Genomic DNA, 23338 nt, shown 5'->3' on the forward strand with positions numbered 1-23338 from the left:
TTCATATGAGTCATATCAGTGAAATGCATCTTTGCACGGAATGAAACTTTGGTCAAGATTTCTTTAAATTACATTATAACATTACACACGGCCCGGGTGAAAAACTTTATAATCGGTGTGCAGAGCAGAGCACTTACTGTACGCCGCCCGAGATCTATGGTAATGTACTTATACACACTTCTGATTTGTACACAAGTCTGATTTGTTTTTGATTGACAGACTCCTTTGCCCTCTTTCCATCTGCGAGGTAAAGAAAGGCAAGAACATGTATCAGTTTGTAGATGAATCCGTAAAGGATGTGTGCATTGGCCTTGAAAATCCCCCCTCCTCTAATAGCAGCTTCACGCAGGAAAACCAGGAAATGGGAAATGACACACCATGGCAGCTCACTCTGCCTCTCAGGCCTTCTCTCTCACTCTTGTCCATCTCCTCAGAGACTCCATCAAACTTTAAAGAGCGCTCCAACATGATAAGAGCGTGTATATTCTCCAGCCTGAGGCCTGTAGTGCACATCAACAAAACACAGTCCCTGTTTACCCCCCTAATGACACATGCTGTTATCCACTTCTGATTTAATGGAAAATGCTCATGTGCTCTCTCTCTCTCTCTCTCTCTCTCTCTTTCCCTCTCACTTTCTGTCTCACTTCTTTCGCTCTCAGTGATGGTTGAGTGTAAATGGATGTAGCCGACTCTTACTCTCTCTTTGGCTTTTGTATGAAGGAGAACACACACACACACACACATACAGTACACACACAGTCCTGCTGTAATCAGGTCAGTTCGACGCAGGAGACCACTGGTCTGACAGAGCAAAGCTGTGAAAAATGGCAAAGGAATAAAGAACAATGAAAACACAATCAGGAAAAAAGTGGCTATCACGAGTGGAGTGAGCCACTGCTCATTAATACAGGGCAGAAGAGAGCAGGGCAAGAAATGGAGCAACGGCGGGAGGAAAAAAAAAAGAGGGTCAGGAAGAAGGAGACTCCTCAGGGATAGCTTGGTGGCACTGCGCTGAGACAAAAAGTCCGGCTCCATTGCTTACAGGAAAGTATTCTTTAGTTAGGACGAAGGCAAATAACATATATGAGTTATCTTAGAACAGACATAAAAGTTGGTTAGAAAAGAACCGAAGAAAAGCAGATCACACTGATTACCTTGAAGGAAGAGAAACATGAAAAGCCACAGTGATATAATGAAATACAGAGAAACATACTGTAGCATAGAGGAGTATGCAGCCTAGAGGAGAAGAAAGGCATCGTTAAACAGATAAGATCAATCAGAGAGCGGAGAAATAAAGAAATGCCTGAAATGCATATTCATAAAGTGCACATGTGCAGGTGTGTGAGTAGGCCTGATGCAACCATGTTGAAAGGTGGAGATTTGGAGCTCTTGAAATGGAGTGCATTTTTTCCAGCCCACACTTTAATCAGAGAGGAGAGCACTTCCAACTCATCACACACTCGCTCGGATAGCAGTGTGTGGGGGGAGAGAGAGAGAGAGAGAGAGAGAGGATGAATTTAAAACTGAATGGAGAGAGGGGGCCAGAAATATAGAGATTCATGCTCGACACCACTATGAAGTTAAGCGCTTGAAGATTGTGATTGGAGGAAAAACTGTTTAGAAGAGGGAAAATGTGTTGTGCCAGAAAGTTTGTGTGATTGTTGAGCTGAGAGAGAGAGAGAGAGAGAGAGAGAGAGAGAGAGAGAGAAAGAGAAAGGGGCTGCAACACTGGGGTGCGATTGTAGAGCTCAAGGTGAGTGAGTGTCTGTTTGACTTAATGCTAGAGCAACACTATACGCTTTAATGTGAGATGTCTGTCAAGATCTGGAGGTATTTTATAAAAGACTTAAAAGAGATTCTGAACTGATGTAAAGAGTGTGAGATGATCTCAACATGCTTTTATTCTTCTCACACAATCTGAGACAAGTACCAGAGCTGCAGCTAAATGAACTAAACGTCTGAAGGCACTTGCGGATAAGTTGGATGAAGGATTATGCGGCTTCGAATGTGAGAAGAAGTGACTGAGAAAGGAAGAAGAGAGATTTCTCAGTAGTTTCACCGAAATGCTGTGCGGGTCAGTCTGTGTAAGAGCAGAAATCGTTAACCAGTGATGCTACGCTGTGGCCCTTACCTCTGTGCCATTCATTCCTATCTAAATTCTATCTCACTCAGTGTTTAGACTACAGTCCTGCCGCTCCAGAGACTGTGCCGCTTACCTCTGCCTCCAGAGGGCCCTGTGGTATCATCATTGGTGCCAGGCATGCCTGCTGTGCCCAAGCCATGGCTCAGCACGGGAGCTTCCACGGGCTTCAGTTGCCAGGTCAACCCCAACAGGTTTAAAGCTGCAAGTATGAGAGAGACAACAGAGCAAAAGAAGAAAAGGAATAGTGTAAGTGAAAACAGAGTGGAGGACAAAACGCCTACCCCAGGGGTGTCAGACTCTGGTCCTGGAGGGTTGCTGCACTGCAGAGGTTAGCTTTCTTACTACCCAATTTAACACACTTGATTTAGCCCACATGCTAATTTACACAGCTCTCAAGGTCTGTGTTAGAACTCTCTCTAGGACTGCTACTTTCCAGGATATGAGTTCTATACGCCTGCTCTACACCAATAGCTCAGGGTGAGCATTTCTTTTAAAAGCATGGAAGGTGTAAATGAAGAATAGAAAGCGTCATGAAGTGCACAGATTAATATCTTGAGGGATGCAAATCAGATCTCAACAGAGATGGCATGACAAACACATGCGATGGTTGAATGACTTCTTGACAGAAACTTTTGATTCCACATTTAGTGAGACTAATGGGAGTGCTTTAGTCTCTGTTTAGACTTAATCACAGGTGCTAACTATCTCTCGCCCAATTCCAATTTTCTCAGCACAGGAAACAATAATATGCAAGAACAGCTTTAATGTTATAACTGGTTTTGCAAAAATTTTGAATATTTCTTTCATTTTTTCCCCAACGAATTCTTTCCCATCAGTCATATGATTGACCACTAAACAAAATTTACTTCCTTTTTAAAATGTTATGCACGCTGTATCTACTGTTCAGGGTTAAGGTTCCTGCTCAAAGGGCCCAACAGTGGCAGCTTGGTGATACTATGGCTTGAACCCATGACCTGTTCACAATAGTCCTATGTCCTAAGCACTATATATACTAATTAGCCATAACATTAAAAACACTGACATTTTAACCACCTAGGTTTTGGGTCTCATCCATAGAAATTCACAAAAGTGTGTGCTATGGTGTCTGGCACCAGGATGCTGGCAGAGGCTCCTTTGTTTGCTCATGGGGCTTGATTGGATTTATATCTGAGGTGTTTGGAAGTCGGATCAGTGGCCTTGGTGCTGTGGTACACTGTGTGGTCTGGTGTCTTTCTTTCGTGGCCAGCATTGATCTTTTTCTTGGCAATTTGTCCTACTTTGGCTTTTTGGTGGGAACGTACAGAACTGAACTGGCTGACCACTTATCCCTGTGGGTGAGCCTTGAGTGCCCATGATCCTGTCACCAGTTCCATTGGTATATAAATGATAATCAATGTTAATAAATGTGTGTAAATATACAGTGTTTAGTGGTCGCCTTACACCTCCAGAGTTGAGAGCTGAGTCTCTTCTCTAATCTGTGTGTGTGTGTGTGTGTGTGTGTGTTTAGTTTGCATGTTGCATGCTTGGTTGGATTCCTCTGGTTAATATGGGTTTCCCCCCCCAAAGACATGTTGATTGGCATTTCTAAATTGCCAAAAGTGTGTGTGTGTGTGTGCTTGAGCCCCATGACCCTACCCAGGCTAGGCAGTATAGAAAATACATGAATGGATGGATGGATGGATTGAGGGATGAATAAGAGAATCCCAAGGTTAAATATCCCTTTTTCTGAGGTGGTGAAGTTGGCACCTGTGGCTTGATCAGTGGTGGAAGCTATCTCTAACATCTAATCCTCAGCCATTTAGAAATCTTTGCAAATCTGTCTTTGTAAGGAGAATGACAATTATGACTCTCCACTCTGTATTATTTTCCGCTTGCAGATGTTGGGAAAATAGACAGTAATTGGCACTTTTCACAAAATGCCTCAATGCTCTTTTTTTTCCTTTTTTTTTTGTGGATAAAATCAGGGACCGGTGGGAGGCAGCGAGGGGGAGAGAAAGAGAGAAGGAGAGAGGGAAGAGCAAAACAACAACCAAAGCTAAAAAGAAACAAAGCACCTAAAAGATGAGAGATAAAAATAGACTTCCTCACGCAACAAGAAACTTGAAGACACCTTTTTCTGTGTACGAGCTGACACCATTTTGAGCGTGCAGTAAGCGACGGGTGAAAAAGTAGGCAGTTTCTCTTTCTTCCCTTCCCGTCATTACTCACTCTGAAGCCATTTGATTCGTTTGAGGCCCGAGTTCAGTCAGCGGCTCGGCATCTTCTCAGCTTCTTCTTTCAACTGCTGCCAAGGAAGTTTAGCAGAAAGGCACGGAAAGACAAAGCTAACTTCTTTAAATGTACCAAAGCGCCATGAAAAGTCGACACACCGCCAGGCTTATTGTGGCTCTTTGGTCTGAATTTCTGTCGCCAGCTCTCCTGCTTAATTAAAGCAGACTTTCTACTGAGAAAATGTCCTTCAGCATCTCGAACTTCTTTACTGCTGACAACAATTACAGTAAAAAGCAAGTGACTCAAAAAAAAAAAAGAATCCCTGAGACGTATCATGTAAAGGGTGATGTCCGATAGAAAAAGAGGGGTTTCTCCGGCAAGCCAGCCACATGGGCCACATGAGGTTTACACTGACAAATATCTGCAGAATACTTCGTTCTAGGGGTCAGTACAATAAGGTGGAAGATTAAATTGTGTCCTCGTGAATCTTTTTCCATCCATTTGCTCACTTAGTCGTTTCCTTTCACGCGCACAGATCCGCGTACGTACGCACACACACATCCGTGCTCCTGCCTCGTCTTCCCCCCGCAGTGATGGCGTGGATAGCGGGCTGTGTGTTAATGACTCCCGCCCCTTTGCTCACCTTCATTCTGCTTGCCTATCACACCTAAATCTCATCCCAGAAAATCAATTTTCTCTCTTGTCAAATTCCATCTCCCCTCTGTCTGTGCCTCGGAGAGAACAGGGCCCCCCTCTCTGTCACTCTGAGCTGAGGGAAAGAGCTGACACACATAGACAGTCTGCAGATATACATACTGCACTGGCTTTCTGCTTCTCTCTTCTCTCTTGTTCTGTCTCTCATTTCACTTTTCCTCTCTTTGTCTCACCCTCCTTCCTCCCTCTTCTTGTATCACTCCATTACGATGCTCTTTTTTTTTTTTTCCTTCGCTGAAGGTATAAGTTAAATGGATATTATATAATTAGGTGATGAATTAGGAAATGAATCAGTAATACACATTGAGCAGCATCTGTGGCGGCACGGAGAGACCAGACACAGACGGATTAACTGCAGCTTAGACGCTTCGTCTCGCTCTCTCTTTCTTTCTCCCTCTCTCTCACATATATTTGTGTGTATATGTGAGCGCGTGCGAGTGTGCGCACCCACCCTTGCGGTGTCAGTAGATGGCAATGTTGAGTCGAAGGCACGCTGGAATGCAACAGGCAATTGGTGAAAATCAGTGAAAATGATGAAGAGAAAAATAGAAAGTGAGGTAAAGATAGTTTAAGGCACCTTTGTGTCGTGCCTAAATGCGAGCGCGCGCAGATACACAAACTAAGTAACATTTTCAGATAAATCGATGCTACCTAAACATCACACACCGAACACCTTAACTATAAAATGCATCCGTTTTAGAAATGAATAAGTTGCACATTGTATGTAATCCTCATGTATAATTCAGTGTGTATAGTGCATGTGTGTTTGTGTGTGTGTTAGATGATACAGCAGCAGATGGAAGACTTTACGAGTGTTGACTTAGAGCCGAATCCTGCGGTTTACCGAGCACACTCGCCATCAAGGATGAGAGAGGGAGAAATGGATATGCCATGCTCTGCAAGCGTGTGTGTGTGTGTGTGTGTGTCTCTTGGCCGCATTGCCTTATGACATTGCCATGGCAGGTGTTTGCATCTGGAGTGTTCCAGAAAGACAAAGACTGGTTGGATGGATAGCAATCTGGCAGTCTTTTTCGCAAGGTTACACTGGTCAGAGAGAGAGTGAGTGAGAGAGAGTGAGAGAGAGAGAAAGGAAGAGAGAGATCGATGTGGAAAAGCGATAGAGAGAGAAAGTTGTTTTGGTATTATGTGGTTTTAATACACAAAAAATGACAATGTGGGTTTCTTCCTGGAGAGGGCTGTTGTCCTTTAGGAAAAAGGGTAAGATATATTTGTGTGTGTCAGCGGTAGAGAGAGAGCGAAAAACGGAGAGAGAGAGAGAATACTGTATGTGCATACTGAGTGCTGAGGAAAGGCCCATATGTGATTGAACTGCACCTGTCATCACCAGTTAGACCCCTATGTCCAGACCATGTAGCCACGAAAACGCAAACACACCCAGGTGGCTGGCGGCGCACGGTGGAACAGGCCCATATGCCCGTGTCCAGTGCTGCTGTCGGTCTGTTTCTGTGCTGATGAGAGAAAAATCGTGTGCTCGAGGATCTCAGGGTCCAACTCCACACTGAGCCCGAGCTAAAAATAATAAGACAGGGAGCCAACGCTGGCCTCGCACTCTGCCACACACATACACGTGCACAGGCTGAAAACCGTCAGGAGGCTCTTCTACTCAACCAACACCAGCTGGATGCATTTCGGAGAGTTAAACGCGACGTGTCCGGGATAAACGCTACGGTGAGATGAAACCCAGACTCTCCACAAACTGGGATTTGGAAATTCACTGCTTACATTTACTGAAAACTTAAACTCGTACTGCTGTGCATCTGAATTCTAATGAGTCTGAATAGATTTTTTAAATCAATAAAAACCACAAGAACGTTATCACGAAGGTAAAAGATTCAGTATTTTAAGGAGGATTTCGCTGAATCCAAAATTCAAAAATGATTCTGTTCCTTAAATATGTAGTATAATTGACTATAATATACATACAGTACTGCACATGTACAACACTATTTAAGATTCATCACGGAATCAGGGACTCCTTATTACAATTACAATTGGAATTGTGTCATTAAATCAATAAATTAATTAAACGATTACAACTAATTAACACTAAGATCCCATGATTTAAATGTGGGGAAAATAAAGTATGCCAGGAATGACATGTTCATCCGATCTCTTTTTATCCACACGAGGCAGTGTGAGATATTCGGCTGTTGGGAACTGCAGACGCGAGGACGCATGACTTCAGACTATTCTGGGAACAGAACAGGCATAAGACGGGAATACACACACACACACACACACACACACACACACACAGTCATGTAGTGTCTAGGGGCGATTTAGAATAGCCAGTTCACCTACAGGCATGTTTTCAGGAGGTGGGAGGAAACTGGAAACCCTGGAGGAAACCCACACACAACCATGTGAAGCTCCAGCTCCAGATCGAGCCCTGGAGCTGTGAGGAGGCAACGCTCCCTCCTGAGACACCATTACACCTAGGAAATATTGGACAAGTTTTTCAAATAACTTCTGGCATCCCTCCCATGCACCCTGTTGTCTTCAATTGAGCAGACGTCTTTGTCTCTGTCTCTTTCTCTCTGTATTATACAGATTTATAATGAAAAATATTCCCGCTTATATTAATACTATTAACAGAAAAATAAATGATAGATAATAACACAGGAACAGAGACATTCGCAAACCTGCAAAGCATCGCCAGCTGCTTCAACCTGCACTCATATCCGCTCATACACGCACACACACACACACACACACATACACATACAGTACACTGACAGATTTGTCACTAGATTTAGCTCCCTGTCATATGTGTTGAACATGAGCATGCATATCATGTCATTACAACAACAAAAAAATATATATATATATAAAATCTGTGCTCACGTCCCAGGAGAAAGGAGATGGAAATACGAGTTTAGGCAAGCATTTGCTATATGCATACATATCCATTATTCATAAAACACATCATCTCTGTCTCAAGCTGTCTGACACAGAGAACACACTGACAGGTTTTCACTTCTACACCTGTGGTACACTCAGCATGCTTCCGCAAAAATTCGAGTGCATTGTGCATGCGTGTGTGTGTGTGTGTGTGTGTGTAAGAGAAGGAGAAAGGGAAAAAAAAGGGGTGTGTAATTGCTTTCCTTTTTGTGTGTGCGTGCACACATATCGAGCTCCGCGGGTCCTATTTTGTGTTTGTCGTCTTATGTGTCTCTATTTCTGTAAGTAAGCATTCTGTGCAGCAAACGATCTGCCTATGGAGTGTAGGTGTGTGAGTGGGAGAAAAAAAATCTGTTTGACTAGGATGTGTGTGTGTGTGTGTGTGCGCGCGTGTGTGCGCACGCCACAGATGAAGGACAGCATTGGGTCGTTCTTCGCTATCGCGGAAACCAGGACATCCCATCCGTCCTCGGTCTTCTCTCTCCGCCGAATCGCGCTCATACAGTAGCGTAATTGGAGCGGAAAAAAAGACCTTCGTAGTGCTTAAAAGGTAATTTTCCCTTACCTTATTTTTACAAACTCCCTTGGCCTTCCTAATATATGCATATTAACTGTTCTAATTTACCACTAAATTAACAAGTCTGACCTCAATTAGGCCAATAAATGTAAGCTGGGGCTCACCGGATAGCGCACGCAACCGGGTTTACGAATCCTGGCACGCGAAAAATGAAATTGCTCGTTTAATCCTTTGCCTTTTACACAAAGGACCCACGTTTAATCAAGTGCTCTCGCTCTCTCTCTCTCTCTGCGTCCCAAAGAGGCGCAAACAAACGGTCCTGCTTCGGCGGTTATTAGCATCCCCCTAAACCGACAAACTGAGAGCTAACGTTGGAGCTGCATGGTGTTCGTCACACTGCGATAAAGGCTTCGGGAAGCTGAATGCCTGAGACGGAGGTGGTTCATCTGAAGCTACCGGACGCAGAGGACAAAGTGCGGACGGGAACAGCTTGTTTCGATGAGTGGATCTGTGTGTGCGTGTTTGTGTGTGTGTGTGTGGGGGGGAGTGTTTGTGTGTATGAAAAAGGGCAACACTAGAAGCAGATTTATCATAAATGAAGAGCCTAGTCATAGAGCTTTGAAGTTTGGTTCTTACAAAGCTTGGGAAAGACCCAAGGGTACTGTGTATTTGAGTCTGAGTGTGTGTGAGTGTGTGTGTGTGTGTGTGTGTGTGTGTGTGTGAGCGCATACAAGTCCTGGTCAGTGCCCCTAGGGAGAAGAGCAGCTTCAAATGCACAGTTAATGAGAGAAGCAATCAGTAGCATCCTAACCCATCAGAGCTCCAGCCGTAACACACACTCTCCTCGTGCGCCTCCAGGGACGAGCGCAGCCTAATGATGAAACCAAAACCTCATTGACTGTAATTCAAAGGTTAGAGCAATTGTCCTTTGACTCTGTTAGCAACACCCGCATGCATGGATGCTGCTGATGAATCACACGCATGACTTTCTCCTGCTCTGATAAGAACATGTCACATATTTTACACACCGAAAACGAGTACATGCGTGTGTGTGTGTGTGTGTGTGTACGTGTGTGTGTGTGTTTGTGTAAGAGAGAGATTCTGTTAGCTCAGAGAAGTCGTTTCTATTGCTGTCTATCATTGCAAGTTGATTGGTCTCTGAAACGCACACACACCTTATTTCCAGCTTAGATTGAGAGACAGTGAGTAGGGTCTATATTACATTGTGTGTGTGTGTGTGTGTGTGTGTCCGCCTCATGGCTCATCTATTCACATTAGTGACAGGAAATGAGAGGCAGCTGAAATCCTGAGCTAGATCAATGCTACAGTCAGACAGCAGCATCCGCACCGTCTGCCTTTATTATCAGGCCCAAGCTCATCGCTCTCTCTCTCTCTCTCTCTCTTTCTCGCTCGCTCGCTCGTCACCCGCTCCGAATCACAGGCGAAGGCATAAAGAACACTCTCTCTCAATTTACTATAACAGCAGCAATTATTTTTGCTTAGCATTCATCTAGGAAAAAAATATAGGATATCTGTGTACACTTCTTTCTTTCTTTCTTTTTTTAAACAAAAAACGGCTTACTTACTGTACGTTACACTCACAACTGAAAACGAAACACGGGATCGGACAAATTGGAATAAAAAGGAATAACAGGAACACTTTCTTCTGTCGAACTGCATCAATATCCATGCGTCTTCAGACCCTGTAATGAGATTAGCAATGCAGAACCTTCTCTACAACGATCTCCATATCGACAAATTGCATGCTTCATTTTTTTTAAAAGTAAAACTATTTAAATTGTTCTGCCTAAATCTATATTTCATATAATACATGTTGATTAATTCCTTCTATAGCTGCCCTTGGACTTAAATTATAAAGGAGTTCTATGAATTAAGTCTCCATTCAATTCTCAATACCCAGGTATGTGTGAAAACCGTGCTCATTTACGCCTTTACTCTTTTATTCCTGTATGCTTTAATGATTAATAATCCCGCTCTCCAGTGTCGTCTAGAAGAGACGACTCTCCCTTGTGAGTCTGGTATCTTTTTCTCTTGGTTTTTTCCCCCTGCCAGGAGCATCTCTAGATTCCTCATTACGGATCTGGATTCGGTAACGCCGCTCTCTTAACAGTGGTATATGAATAAAATTCAGTTCGACTGAACAGTGTGTAGTATCGATAGTATTGAAAACGCCTGAAAGTACGTTGCCTCACTTCTATTTGTGTGCGTGCGCGTGTGAACTTGCGTGGATCCTAATTAACACTTTCAAACTGTTTTTAAAGTCTGAGGCTGTGTGTGTGACGAATGCGGATCTAACGGTTTATCGGTCTCAGCCCGCTTTGCGGTGAACGCCATGGTGCTCTTAGTGTGTCTGCTGCTCTCACTAGTTACACACACATTTACTGACGCTGGAGGAAAATGTCTTTTGACAGTTGTTTTGTTAACGGGGGGAAGAAAAAGTGCAACCTGAAGTGTGTGCAGATCACTGGAGTAGATATAATATCTGCTGCTGGTTATTTGAACATAACCGCTATCAATCTTGCACAATGTTGCAACATGCACACAAACTTGGATATAGACAGACAGACAGACTGACAGGGAGGCAGACAAACAAAGCAGAACAACTGATGCATGCAAACACGGACGATGAACAAATCCAGACCCAGCCCGCCAAGCATGATTGATTGGAAACATCACCGGACCAGAAGAGGCTAAATTTCATGACTGACTATTAAGGGATTGGCACGGTGTGCCAGAAATCAATGTAACGGCTTCTGAAAGACTCATTAATTCTTTACAAAGAGCCACCGAGGTAATTTTAGCCGGGACTTTAGAGGGACTGGGAGGTTCGCACGGGCCCTTGATCTGACGGAAGCCACCAATAAGTCAATGATGGAGAGGGGGAGGGAGGGGGGGGAGATCAAAAAGCTTCCCTTCAGAGATGACACTCTTTGGTTTTGTTGCAGAAAAATAAAGGTGACATGAAGGATGTGTAAAAGGGGACGTGAAGCCGACACACATAGGTCAGCCGGAACATCATCACCTAAAGCTGATATACAGAACCTGGCAACCTTGGATCACCATATGTATTACTAGACACATGAGTCAAATCTGACACGAGAGAGAGAGAGAGAGAGAGAGAGCAGCAAATGGTTGCATCCTTCCTAGTCCTTTAGGGACAGAGAGATGTAATTTGAGTACACTATCATCATCGTTCCCTGGCCCGTTATGTCCCTCCTGTTATTTCGCCCTTGACTCCTCTTGCCCTGCTGCATCTGTTAATAGTGACCCGCTTAGCCACTGATATTGAAACACACACACACTACACACTATACGCAACATATGCTTCCTGTTTCATATGCACCATATGCTAATGTTTCCCTCCCTCTATTTTCATGACATTCTAGTCATGGGGTCAATACTACAATTTGTTATATACACAAACAAACTTCTCACACATACCTTTTTAAATAAAATGCTTGCCGTGTTTTGGTCTCCACAGCCAGCTCGTGTTTTACATGGAATTCTACAGCAAGTGGCCAAAAGGCAGGTGGAACGCGGTCACAGTGGAGCGCTTCCAAGGGTGAAAAAAAAAAAAAGTTTAAAACTACACAGTGATGTCAAGTGCTATTTTTTAACCTCCATACAAATCAGGTCACAGGTTGTGCGGTGAGCGAGAGACACAAACAACAAACAAACAAACGAAAGAAAAAAAAGAACAAAACGAATAGAGTATGAAGACCCAGCAGGAAATTAATCTTATTAGTGAGAACATAGTGAGTAGAGAGACTACATGATTAAACTCTATGCACCATTGTAGCGTTTATTCGCATTAAAGGAATAGTTGAGTTTTTTCAGATCAAAATTTAAATACACACATTATAATAGGTCTTGTTCGTTATTAATGTTCCTGCTCTGCACAGCGACGGTGAAGTTCGTCACCCGGAACACGAGTGCAAAGTAAGTAATCTTGGGCAAATTCCACAACTCTCCCTTCGTGCAAAATGCATTCCAAGGTTCAGCTGAGACTGAAGCATCTTATTCAGCACATCCCAAATACCTTCAATAGGTTTGAGGACAGGACTCTGTGTTAGCCAAAACAGGTTTGCACCAAAGGAACACCAGATCATAACACTGCCCCTAGTGGCCACCATGCATAATGGGTGCAGTGCTTTATGTTCTTCTCTTCCTACCCTGATGTATCCATTACTGTGAATAAGTGTAAGTCATCATAACCTTTTTCTATTGCTCCAAAGTCCAATCTTTATACTCTGTAACAAACTGAAGCCTTTTTTATGATTACCCACACTTAATATTTACTTTTGGCCACACAGATTTCATGACCGAAAGTTTCCCTGTTTATTATTCACTCCTTCAAGTATGGAAACGCTTTTACTGTTACTGTGAAATATAGCTGCGATTTCTACTGTTAATTCTACTGTTAACATGATGCAGACAGAGTAAACTTAAAATCGTGTAATTCTTGATTTTTTCCTGCTCATATTTTTCTTGCAATTTAATTGAGAGATCAGCACTTTTCCCAGGTCTTAATAATGTGTTCGAATCCATTTCCAGTAATTTTAGCCCTTCCTTAGTTGTTTTCTTTGCTTGATGCAGACCAATAATTTGACCCTTTTGAAACACATAACCACATTATATGTCTACTGACATAAAATAAGAAGCTTCTCACTGCCTCGGTTAGAGATAACAGAATTTTTGCAGGGCTGAGATATATTAAATACTGCAGGAATTATTCAATAAATATTAGCTTTCTAAAAAAAAATACAAACTAAATCTTAGACAAAGACATACTGAATTAAAATTCATTTCATTGCCAGTATTCAATAATGCATTATAACTAAAATGGGACATTTGCCAGCATGAGATGTCCCACTTTAAGACATTTAGTAAAAATCCACAGACAAACAACATATCTTTTTTATGCTTTTAGCTAAAAAGAATGAAACAGTTTTAATCCATCAGTTTGAACAGACCTTCTACAGATAATTTCATGGTCGTTCCTGATTTGTACTCATTTCTACACTGTAAGACAATGCTAAAGGCATCCTAAATATGCAATATCCTCATTTGAGCAGTTGATATTGAGATGTGTCTGCTACTTATGCTCTGTAAAGCCTTTTGGACGGCTCTAACCTGAGATGCTGTTAATTGGTCATTTTTTAGGTTCTGCCACAGAGGTACGTTTTGGTCTTGCTTTTCTGGGACGGTCTTCTTGAGAGCCGGTTTCATCATGGTGTTTGATGTGTTTTGCAAATGCACTTGACAATACTGTTCTTGCAAGAACTATTCCAGAACAGCTGACCTTTTGTGTCTTTGTGTCTCTAGAATGTAGAAAATAAATCCAAACTTGTGTTCAAAGTGGTACTGTATATATATAGTATAGTATAGTTATAGTCTGTGTGTGCGCGTGAGTGAGAGAGAGTGGATTTTTCTCCCTCACAGCAGCAAGTAAAGTCCCCTAGGATAACCCTATTTCTGTATAAAGGAGATGCAGATGTGAAAGCACACTAAGCCTGTTATACCAAATTTTTGTACACAAAATATGATTTACATTTAGGTCAGTTATTTAAAAATGTTGATGATAAAGACGATAATGATGATGACGGTGATGTCATGTCTTGGCATAAAGCCAAAACTTCATTTTTTGCAGTGATATCGCTGTTAAAAATGAAGGGGTTAACAATTTCCAACAGCGGAATGTTGCAGCAGTGTGGGGCTACTGCTAATATTCATCCCATCTGTGCAAGGATAAAATTATAGGGTAATATCTTTTTTGTTTCTTCAAATATCGCATTCAAATATGATTTTTTTTTTTTCTAAGAAAAAGACAGTCCCCTCAAGCTGCCATAAAGCATGTGGGATTGTAGACGTGTGTGTCATGCTCTAAGTAGTAGTAAGCAGATAGGATAAACGGTGTAATAACACAGGGGGCACGCTGGCTGCATGGCATTATAGATAGAGGAGAAAAGGAAAAAAAAACAGCCTGGTGAGAAGGTTATAGAGTTACAAAGAGTTCTCATGAAGTTTGAGAGAAGTCATCGGTGGGCAGTGAAAAAAAAAGTGATGATGAAGCTAAAAATATAGGTGAAAAAGGATAGAGACAAGGAGGAAGGAGAGAGAAGGAGAGAGAGAGGGAAAGAGAAGGAGAGAGGGAGGAAAAAGAGGAAGCAGGGCAGGAAAGTAAGAGCTTTCATGACACTCGCCACATGGCCTGTCGCTATTGATGTATGAGGAGCCACAGTGTCCCAGCTTGCATAGAGGTGACACTGTATACACACACACACACACACACACACACAGACACACCTTCCCAGCTCAAGGGCACCAACACAGTCAGTAACAACGGTGGATAATTTATTAGGCACTCGTATGTGTGTCTACTTATGTGTGTGTGCGTGTGTGTGTGTTTTATGCTCTAATCTTTGTTTTTTCCAATGTTAAGTCCACCTCGTCTGTGTTTGGACTCATTCTGATCCATGAGTATTGTGTGTGAACCGGTCCTTGCCTTATTGTCTGTCTGCTGTCTAGACAAGAGCGAGTCGAATCAGTGTGGAAGCCTGAAGGGGCCAAACCTTGTTATAGCTATTACACGTTCCATCTGTCCCTGCCCTTTCTCTCTCTCTCTCTCTCACGCGCGCTCTCTCTTTCTCTGCGTCTTTGTATGTTTGATCATGCTTGATCCCCAGGAATCAGGCGAGCTTTAGAGCACACGCACCTCGCGGGTTTTGTTAGCGTTTTGTCTCTTCCACAACACATGATGACAGACCTGCTCTTCTTTTGCATCAGGACCGCTCACCTGTATCCTAGCAACCGCCTCCCTGCTGTGGCAGCCGCTCCGTGCAGAGATAAGCGAGCGATCAGCAGGGCACAGAATGAGTTACATTTCTCTTTTTTTTTTTTTCACCTTTTTCTTTATGGGTCACCACTTCTTTACTTATTTATTTCACCCTGTTAGCACATTCTTTCCGAACCGCATTAATTCTATGTGAATTCCTCTTCCACTCTACATATTCAAAAAGAGGTTGCCCAGAATGATAGCTTCTCTTTGATTCTGTTCTGTTCTTTGCTCTCCTCTTTTCGCTTGATTATTGGCCATATGGGACTGCATATATTATGATTATCTCCAAGTGCATGACTTTCCCTAACGCGGTTTCTACTGAAGTACAGTACCTGAGATTGCAATTCATCCATGTAGAGAAGAGAAGGTAAGGCATAAGCGGGTTCTATTGAGCATCTGTAAAGAATGGGGGGGGGACTCTTCTCCTTCTCCCCTCCGTGCACTTTTGTCATCTCTCTGGTGCCACAAATGCTGGGCCTGTCTCAGAGGAGCCAGAGTCGGTGTCTGCGCCGAGGAAAGTGCTGCCGCAGCACATTTCACCATGTTCAGTTACATATGCAGACTGTCACTGAAGGCCAAAGACAGTCTTGCTTGGCCTGCAATTAAGGTCGCTGGTTGTCAGAGGAGAAAATTCTAATAAGCAAAATCTATCTAAATGTACATGTTGCATCTGCTTTCTGTTTCACAGTAAGTGTTCTGCAACAGACATAGCACTTAGCTCTAGCTCCTGTTGGGAAAGAAGTTTATCTACAGTAAATGCGATAAATTAGTCCAAGGAGCTTTGCTGACGTATTAAAGTACTATCCAGACAGAATCTGATTTCTAAACATATGTCTGTTAACTAATGATGCCTGAGGATGTTTGAAGTAATTACCATCAATTCACACAGGAGAACAGATCTTTTTATAAATCACACAGATGGATGATGTTCACTGATGTTCACACTGAAAAGTCCATGTTTACTACATACACCTCCTTCTATTACATTGCTTTCTTTTTAGAGCTTGTGGCTGCATCATAAAGAGGTCACATGACCATAGCATGTGACCTGTATGGCCAAAGGTTTGTGGACACCTGACCATAACACCCACAAGCTGTTGCCACAAAATTGGAAGCAGACCTTTGTAAAAAAAAATAAAAAAAAAAGGTCTTTGTACAGTATGCTGCAGAATGCACCGAAAACCAGAGGAAGTGTGATTTCTCCAGCACATGCTTTTAAACACTGTCTGTATTCCATAGTTGTATGTTCTAAATGCAGTCGATACTTGCTTTTGCTTCGGTGTAAGCAGAGAGAAGATTGCCCTTCCTGGAGTGTCTCATACAAAAGAAAAAGTGTAAAACATCTTTTTTAACAGGATACAATGGAATCCTTGAGAATCTTTTGGGGCTACTATATCTACTATCTATTTTATACACATTAAAATATGCTTTAATCATTCCGGATGTGTGCAATCATATAATAAAAAAAAGGGCCAACAATCCCAGAAATAATAATTACATTACCCCTTGTAAAAGTCATAAACCTTACAAAAAGTGACATGCAACACAAAAGTAATACCCTTGTTAGTCTCTCGGAAGCTGCAACAAGCCTTGTTCTTCTTCACAAAACAAAGTTACCACCTGCTTCCCTCCGGCTATTATGGACAAATCTCAAGCATCAGTATTTGTGGTTTGTTCACTGAGCTTTTCAGTTAAGCCGCCACTACATTAGGCAGGAAGGCGGCTCTGTAAAGCGGAGGGGCCCAGGTGGAGCCTGAGGGACTGGCGGCGGATCCGGCGCGACGTTACACGGACGACTCAAGGACGAAGGAAAGATGTGCGGATATTTGAATACAAGAGCAGAGACGGAGAGGGAAGAACAAGTGGGAGGGGCGGCTTGTGCTGATTCCTGCACTTACTGACTGGCCCATCTGTTGAGCACAGTCTCCAGGGAGGGGAAGGCCAAGGAAGGGCTACGTGACACATCTGCCCTTAACCTGGGGCTTTTAGAGAGGGACAGAGAGGGGACATGAGGTTCAGCACCACGGCTAAGGTGGAGGATACTAATAAGAACTACTGTTAAAATTAACATTTTTCTGTCTCTGTCACAATTACTAGTTTTATATTTTAAGGGGGTGGGGTAGGGGGGGATTGGTTGAGGAAGGGTCCTACTCAATCCTAGGCAGGTGGTCATAACATTTTGGTTGATCAATGTATATAAACTGTAACCTTATGGCAAGCTCAGACATAAAACCATACCAGACAGGTCAAAAACTGTTTGCAGAAAATAGTAATTAGAGTAAAGATGTCCTTCACACTCAGAGTCTGCAAGCCTTCTCTACATTCTCAAGCTGTAATAAAGCATATAACAGCCATGAGTGCGTCAGTGGCTAATGGAGCCTATCAACCACTTCTACCAGAGGCAGTCTGCTGAAAATCAGACGGAGAAAATTCCCATTCCTCATCAGACATATCGGATAATGAGTGAAAGCGTCTACATTCATCAGTACAGTCAGAGAAACACAAACGCATTCAATACACCCTGGTGAAGGCAAACGAGAGTGAAGTCAGAAAGGTCAATCCAAAAAGAATGACTTTCTGAAATATTGTTTGAGATTCTTCTTTATGCACCAGATCTATTTACGATGGTTGCATCTCTTAATTTCAATTGTTGCCTTTTATATCGATGCATCAGTCTAAATTACTAGATTGTAACATTCCTTACGTTAATTTGCTATATCAGTTCTGTGGACCTACAACTCACAGCTGTCGACCCCATCTGTCCTGTGCATTTCTTCAGGCATTGAGTCTATCAGAATCAACCATGACTGTGAACCCTGTAGTTGAGGAACAGTAATGATATCCATTATACGTACAAACAAATCTACTACTACTACTACTACTAATAGTAATAATAATAATAATAATAATAATAATAATAGTAATAATAGTAATAATAATAGTAATAATAATAATAATAATAATAATAATAATAATAATAATAATAATAATAATATTGACCAATTCTGTATGCTGCTTGTTGATTTTTCTACCATCTCTTGTCATGTTTGACCTATACTGCAATTACATTTTATTTAATATTGACTGAAATTTGTACAAAATCACTTCAATAGAATCTCAAAAAAAAAAGAGGAAAAAAGATCACCAACCAGCTCTCCGCTATTATACCACAAGAATCAACCAAGACTGATGAAGCCTAACGTGCACTTCATTCGAGATACACAAAGCCGGCACGGGGTAAAGTAACACGTTTGGATAAAAGCGCTAACCACCCTCTTCCAAATACATGAACTTACAGATGCCCAGGATTTTCTAGTGTCAATCTGATTAACAGAGAAGCAACAGTCGTGCCATCCCTCTGACCCTGTAAGCAATGACAATTTTGCCCTCTCTGAGTTTCAAAGAGACTGGGATTCAAACGAAAAGAGAATGGCAAAAAAAAATGGTAAAAAAAGAGAGTGATTGCTTTTTTTTCGCACCATTCAGGATTTTTATGACAGATGTGTTTACAGTATGTGCATTCTAATAGAATAGCCTTTTCAACCCTGAACCTTCAAACCATTACCCAAACCATTTTTATTTTTTTTTAAGGCTTTTTTCCATTGGTCAAACTGCTAAATGTAGTGTGTTCATGGGATGAAGCTTTTATATAGTGCATGTGCTTTGTGTGTGGCTCTGCTGTGAATGAGTGATGGAATTATCTTGCATGGTTACTGTGACAGTGTATACCAATGAAGTAGGACAGCAGTATCGCCAGCAGGGTGGCGGCGGCGATGGCTGCAACAGCGGCGCATTTCCAGCTGCAGTACTTGGAGGGCTTCTTCAGTTTGAAGGCGCTTCGGGAGAAGGTGTTTCGGGGTAGGAGCCGTGGCGGGGGCGAGTACACCGTGCCAGACGTCAGCGGGTAACCTGGGGACGAGCTGCTGAAAAGCGGTGTGGTTCCTGATGATGTCTTGAACAGGAAGTGCCTGTTGGGGAAAGACGGAGAGAAAGAAAGGGAGTTAACTTTTTTGTTGTTGAGTAAAAAGCATTTAAGGTCTCAGTAAAAAGACAATAAGGGTAGCGGAGATAGAGGACACAGCGAAAGAGAGTCAGAGGTCAAATCAATCTCAGGTTCAGAATTGCTATTATTATCTCTTGTCAGTAGCTATAGATACTCTGTATTAGTGTGTGTGTGTGTGTGTGTGTGGTCACAGGGGGATGCGGAGTGCTGCAGGGGATGAAGTGGGGTGAAGGATACTGTGTCCAAAGCTCCTCAGCGCGGCTCTATGGACATATGGCACGCGGACATACACTGCTGCAGGCTGCTGCTGGCCCAGTGAAAGACACTTATACAACACAAACACTTAATAATTCAGGAGGCTTTTGCTCTACGCATGTCTAGAACACACACACACACACACACACACACACAATCCATGTTTTGATGGAGACAATAAAGCTCGGAGGAAGATATTGGTGCCACAGGGTGCCAATGATAATGAACTGATCCAAAAAAGATGATTGTATTTTTTTTGGGAGCTAAATAATCTTTGTTCCGTCGAGACACAATTTTAAAATAGAAAACCGCTAAACACTGTTGTGTCCTTTCTCTTCTTCTTAAACACGAGAGCATTTGGTGCTCAAGGCATACTGATGAGAAAACAATTAAAATTAGGCGACCAAAACCATAAAAAAAAACGAACAAAAAAAACCAAAACAAAATTCGATTTGGCTTGCGGTGATGCCACTATTAGGTTCAGCATAAAAGATGTGTCTGGTTTAAGATTTCTTTGTTTGACTGCATTTTCAATGCACTTGCAACCCAGGTAGTTAACAACTTTTGTTTTATTTGTGTTGTCTTTTTTTCCTGTATAAACAAACAGCACATACAAAGCATCAATGAACCTGAGCATTTAGTTTTTCTCATATTTAATTGTTATGATAAATGTTGACAGTGTGACAAAATTGTTTTGCATAGCCTGTCAGGAACAAACATTCCTCCTACGTCCTTATAACAAGTACCATTAACTCCTCTTGGTACCAATCTTGAGCAAGAACTGAAATAAATACAACGGTTTCTGATCTGAAGAATGAAATCAGGACCTTTTCGACGTGCCGAAAGTTGCGGCAAATCGTGCAGTTGGAAGAATGACTTCTAATTCATTTATTTTCCCCCGCTGATATAGTGGCAAACACTTGAAGTCAAGAGCAATAATTCAGTAATGATCACGCTGGAGGAACGCAGTCTATGTACCAGACCGAAAGCTCTCACAGTGTGTATGAACACTCTGGAAATTAGAATTACTGTAAAAATCAGCGCTAAAGATATAACGACATGCCGCTTAAGTTCCGTAAGTGCATTCAAACACGTTTGTATCTCGCTAGAATAAATAAAGAAACATCATTGTAGGAAGTTCTCTGTAAGGCCTGTGATTCCTCCACCAAACCGCCGTAAAACACATTCAGACTCTGTAAAGGCCTGCAGGTGCAAACGGGATCGGCACAAAGCACTTAAATGACGCCTCTCAAAAGCGGCATAACCACTCGAAAAGCTGAACGGCATCCTGCATGGCATGGTGTGTGTAACTTCTGTGACACCTGCATAAAGAATGATCGCTTGCATCCGTGCTGCTAACAAAGCCGCATATCTATTAACACACACTCCCGAGCAGATCGCACGCTACATTACATTTAAGATGAGACATTAGCTTTTTTAGAGCTTTGTGCAAAAAAAAAAAAAAAAAAATCATTTAGCCTTTAATTACAGCACCCTGAGCAGCACCCCATGCCTTCACCTCGGTAAATGAAGGCTCTCAGATACTGATGCCTTGGGGAAAGCACGGAAGAGAAGGCCGGGCTAAATATATTATCCGCAGCAATCAGCCAGGCTTGGGTCACTGGGTCCGTCAGTTTCATTAGGCCCCGGCCTCGATTAAGACTCTGATGGGAGCTAAAGTGAGAGGCTGAAAGCTTTCCTGGCATCTGAGAGCCTGCCTGGAAGGTGTGTCCTGCCCCGGCCCTGCCACAGAGATCTCTCCGGCCCCTTAACACTTACACACCACGCAATCACACCAGCCTTAATACCAACTTTCCACAAGATGGATTCCAATATTTCCAAACATGATCCCATTTTCCAGGGCTGAGCTGTGGTGCGTTTGGCTCGAAGCCCAGCTGTCTGTGGCTGTGTGCACTTCTGTCGCTCCCACACCAATCCATCAGCACGGATTCAGAGCCCTTCAACCGCAGCCCCAGTGGGTAAGAGCCCCAGGACCAGATCATGCAGGTGTTCTTAGCCATTATCTCTGCCTGCACCTGCCCACCTGCGGTTCCACACACACACACACACACACACACACACACACACACACTAGACAATGTCTCACAGGCTAAACCTGGAATGTCCAGGAAACCGCAGCTGTATAAAACCATGGTGTGAGAAGATAAGAGGAAGAGATAGGATGCTTTTGTCCTCGATTCTGACCAGTGAGGAAGGAAAGCGTGACTAATTCTCTAATGAATAGTAATAAATGATAATAATGCAGTAGGAATAATGAATGTGAGGCAGGGGAAAGATTCCACGTGTGGCTTTACATAACAAAGCTATTTCTCTCTGCTGTGTCGGAAATTTCTGCCACCTCAGGCATTACTAATCATGCATGCACGCGCGCACACATATACAGCACATACACACACAGAAGGAGTTGGAAGGAGAATGATAATTGTGTGTTTGAGCTGTCGTCCTGCGCGGGCTGGGAGTCTGGGTCACTGATGGAAAAAAACGTCACTTACTCTCTCCTTCTATTCATCTCCTGCTTTCTTCTGCCTTTCCCTCCATTCTTCTCACATCTTCAATCGACAGCGTGCCACACAAATACTGTCGACTTCACCCCTTTCCTCCCCGCCTTTCCTCTTATTTATCTCCCTCTCCCCTCTTTTTCCTTCCCTCTGTCCTTTCGCCCTCCCCTCGTGCTTGAGAGTGAAACAGCCTCAACAGGCAGGAAGAGGAAGATCTGAAATCAGTCTCACACACGGAAGAGCACTTCGATGGACAGGGTGTAAAAGGTGCCTGTCCAAAAATACCACACTGCTTCCTTCAGGCCTCCTGTCTCTGTGTCACTGCTCCTCTCGCTTCGCCGTGATGGAGTGACTGAGCCGCCACCCAGACGCCACTCGAGAGCCCGAGCGAGTCATCTCGAAATGCCACAGTATTTTTACCAGCTCACGGGGTTGTGGCTACACATTTAATCGCTGACAGGGGTGATGCCGAGAAATTAATTAAGGTGATTTGGGGTGGGAAAGAGTTGGATGCATGTGTGTATGTGCGTGGGTGGTTGTGTGTGTGTGTGTGTGTCACGGAGTGCGTGTGCAATCTACTGTGTGACACTTATTTCATTAGTTCAATGTCTGTCTGTGAAGTTCATTTAATTTCCATTTGCGAGGGAAAGTGAGAGTGTTGACTAGGTGTCGTAATTGTGAAATGAAATTAGAGAGCTTGATTTTTTTTTTTTTTTTGCCTGCGTGGCTAATTGACAGTGATTTATGTCGAGCATTGTTTGGGAGGAGTGTGGGAAGACATGTCAACACCAGCTGGGACAGGAGACAGAAAGGGAGAGAGAAAAAAAAGCAGATTCAGATTCAAGGAATAAAATATATATTTCAAATACAATTTAGCTCTATAGTGTTCAGTTCAGTTATCTGTGCTGGCAGTGAAGTCGGGCGTAACGTACACTTAATATAAACCGATGATTATATATACAGTATCCTTAGATATGTGCCAATTAAAAACATTTAGTAAAAAAAAATTTTTTTAAGTATATTGTACTTGCTACTCTCTATCAATAATTCAAGAATGATCTGAGAGCTGGGGGTCCCCATCTGACACCCTGTACCCCAAACTATGCATGGCCAACATCCTGGTGCCAGACAATACAGAACACTGCAAGAGGCACTGTGGAGCCACACCCTGAGTGACCAGAGCTAGTCCTGTGGT

At 42.8% G+C, this 23338-nt stretch overlaps 1 protein-coding gene across 2 annotated transcripts in view; it reads right to left on the reverse strand.

The window, feature by feature from the left end:
• Positions 1 to 23338, reverse strand: part of tenm2a (teneurin transmembrane protein 2a) — a 245280-nt gene that overhangs the window by 38425 nt on the left and 183517 nt on the right. For both annotated transcript variants that reach the window (XM_053505760.1, XM_053505761.1), the window contains exons 5-6: positions 19096 to 19334; positions 2217 to 2342 (exon numbers count right to left, since the gene is read on the reverse strand). In XM_053505760.1, the coding sequence (XP_053361735.1) occupies positions 2217 to 2342; positions 19096 to 19334 (365 nt within the window). The remainder of the gene's footprint in view (positions 1 to 2216; positions 2343 to 19095; positions 19335 to 23338) is intronic.

The sequence above is a fragment of the Clarias gariepinus genome, chromosome 10 (genome assembly GCF_024256425.1).
Source record: "Clarias gariepinus isolate MV-2021 ecotype Netherlands chromosome 10, CGAR_prim_01v2, whole genome shotgun sequence".
NCBI lineage: Eukaryota > Metazoa > Chordata > Actinopteri > Siluriformes > Clariidae > Clarias > Clarias gariepinus.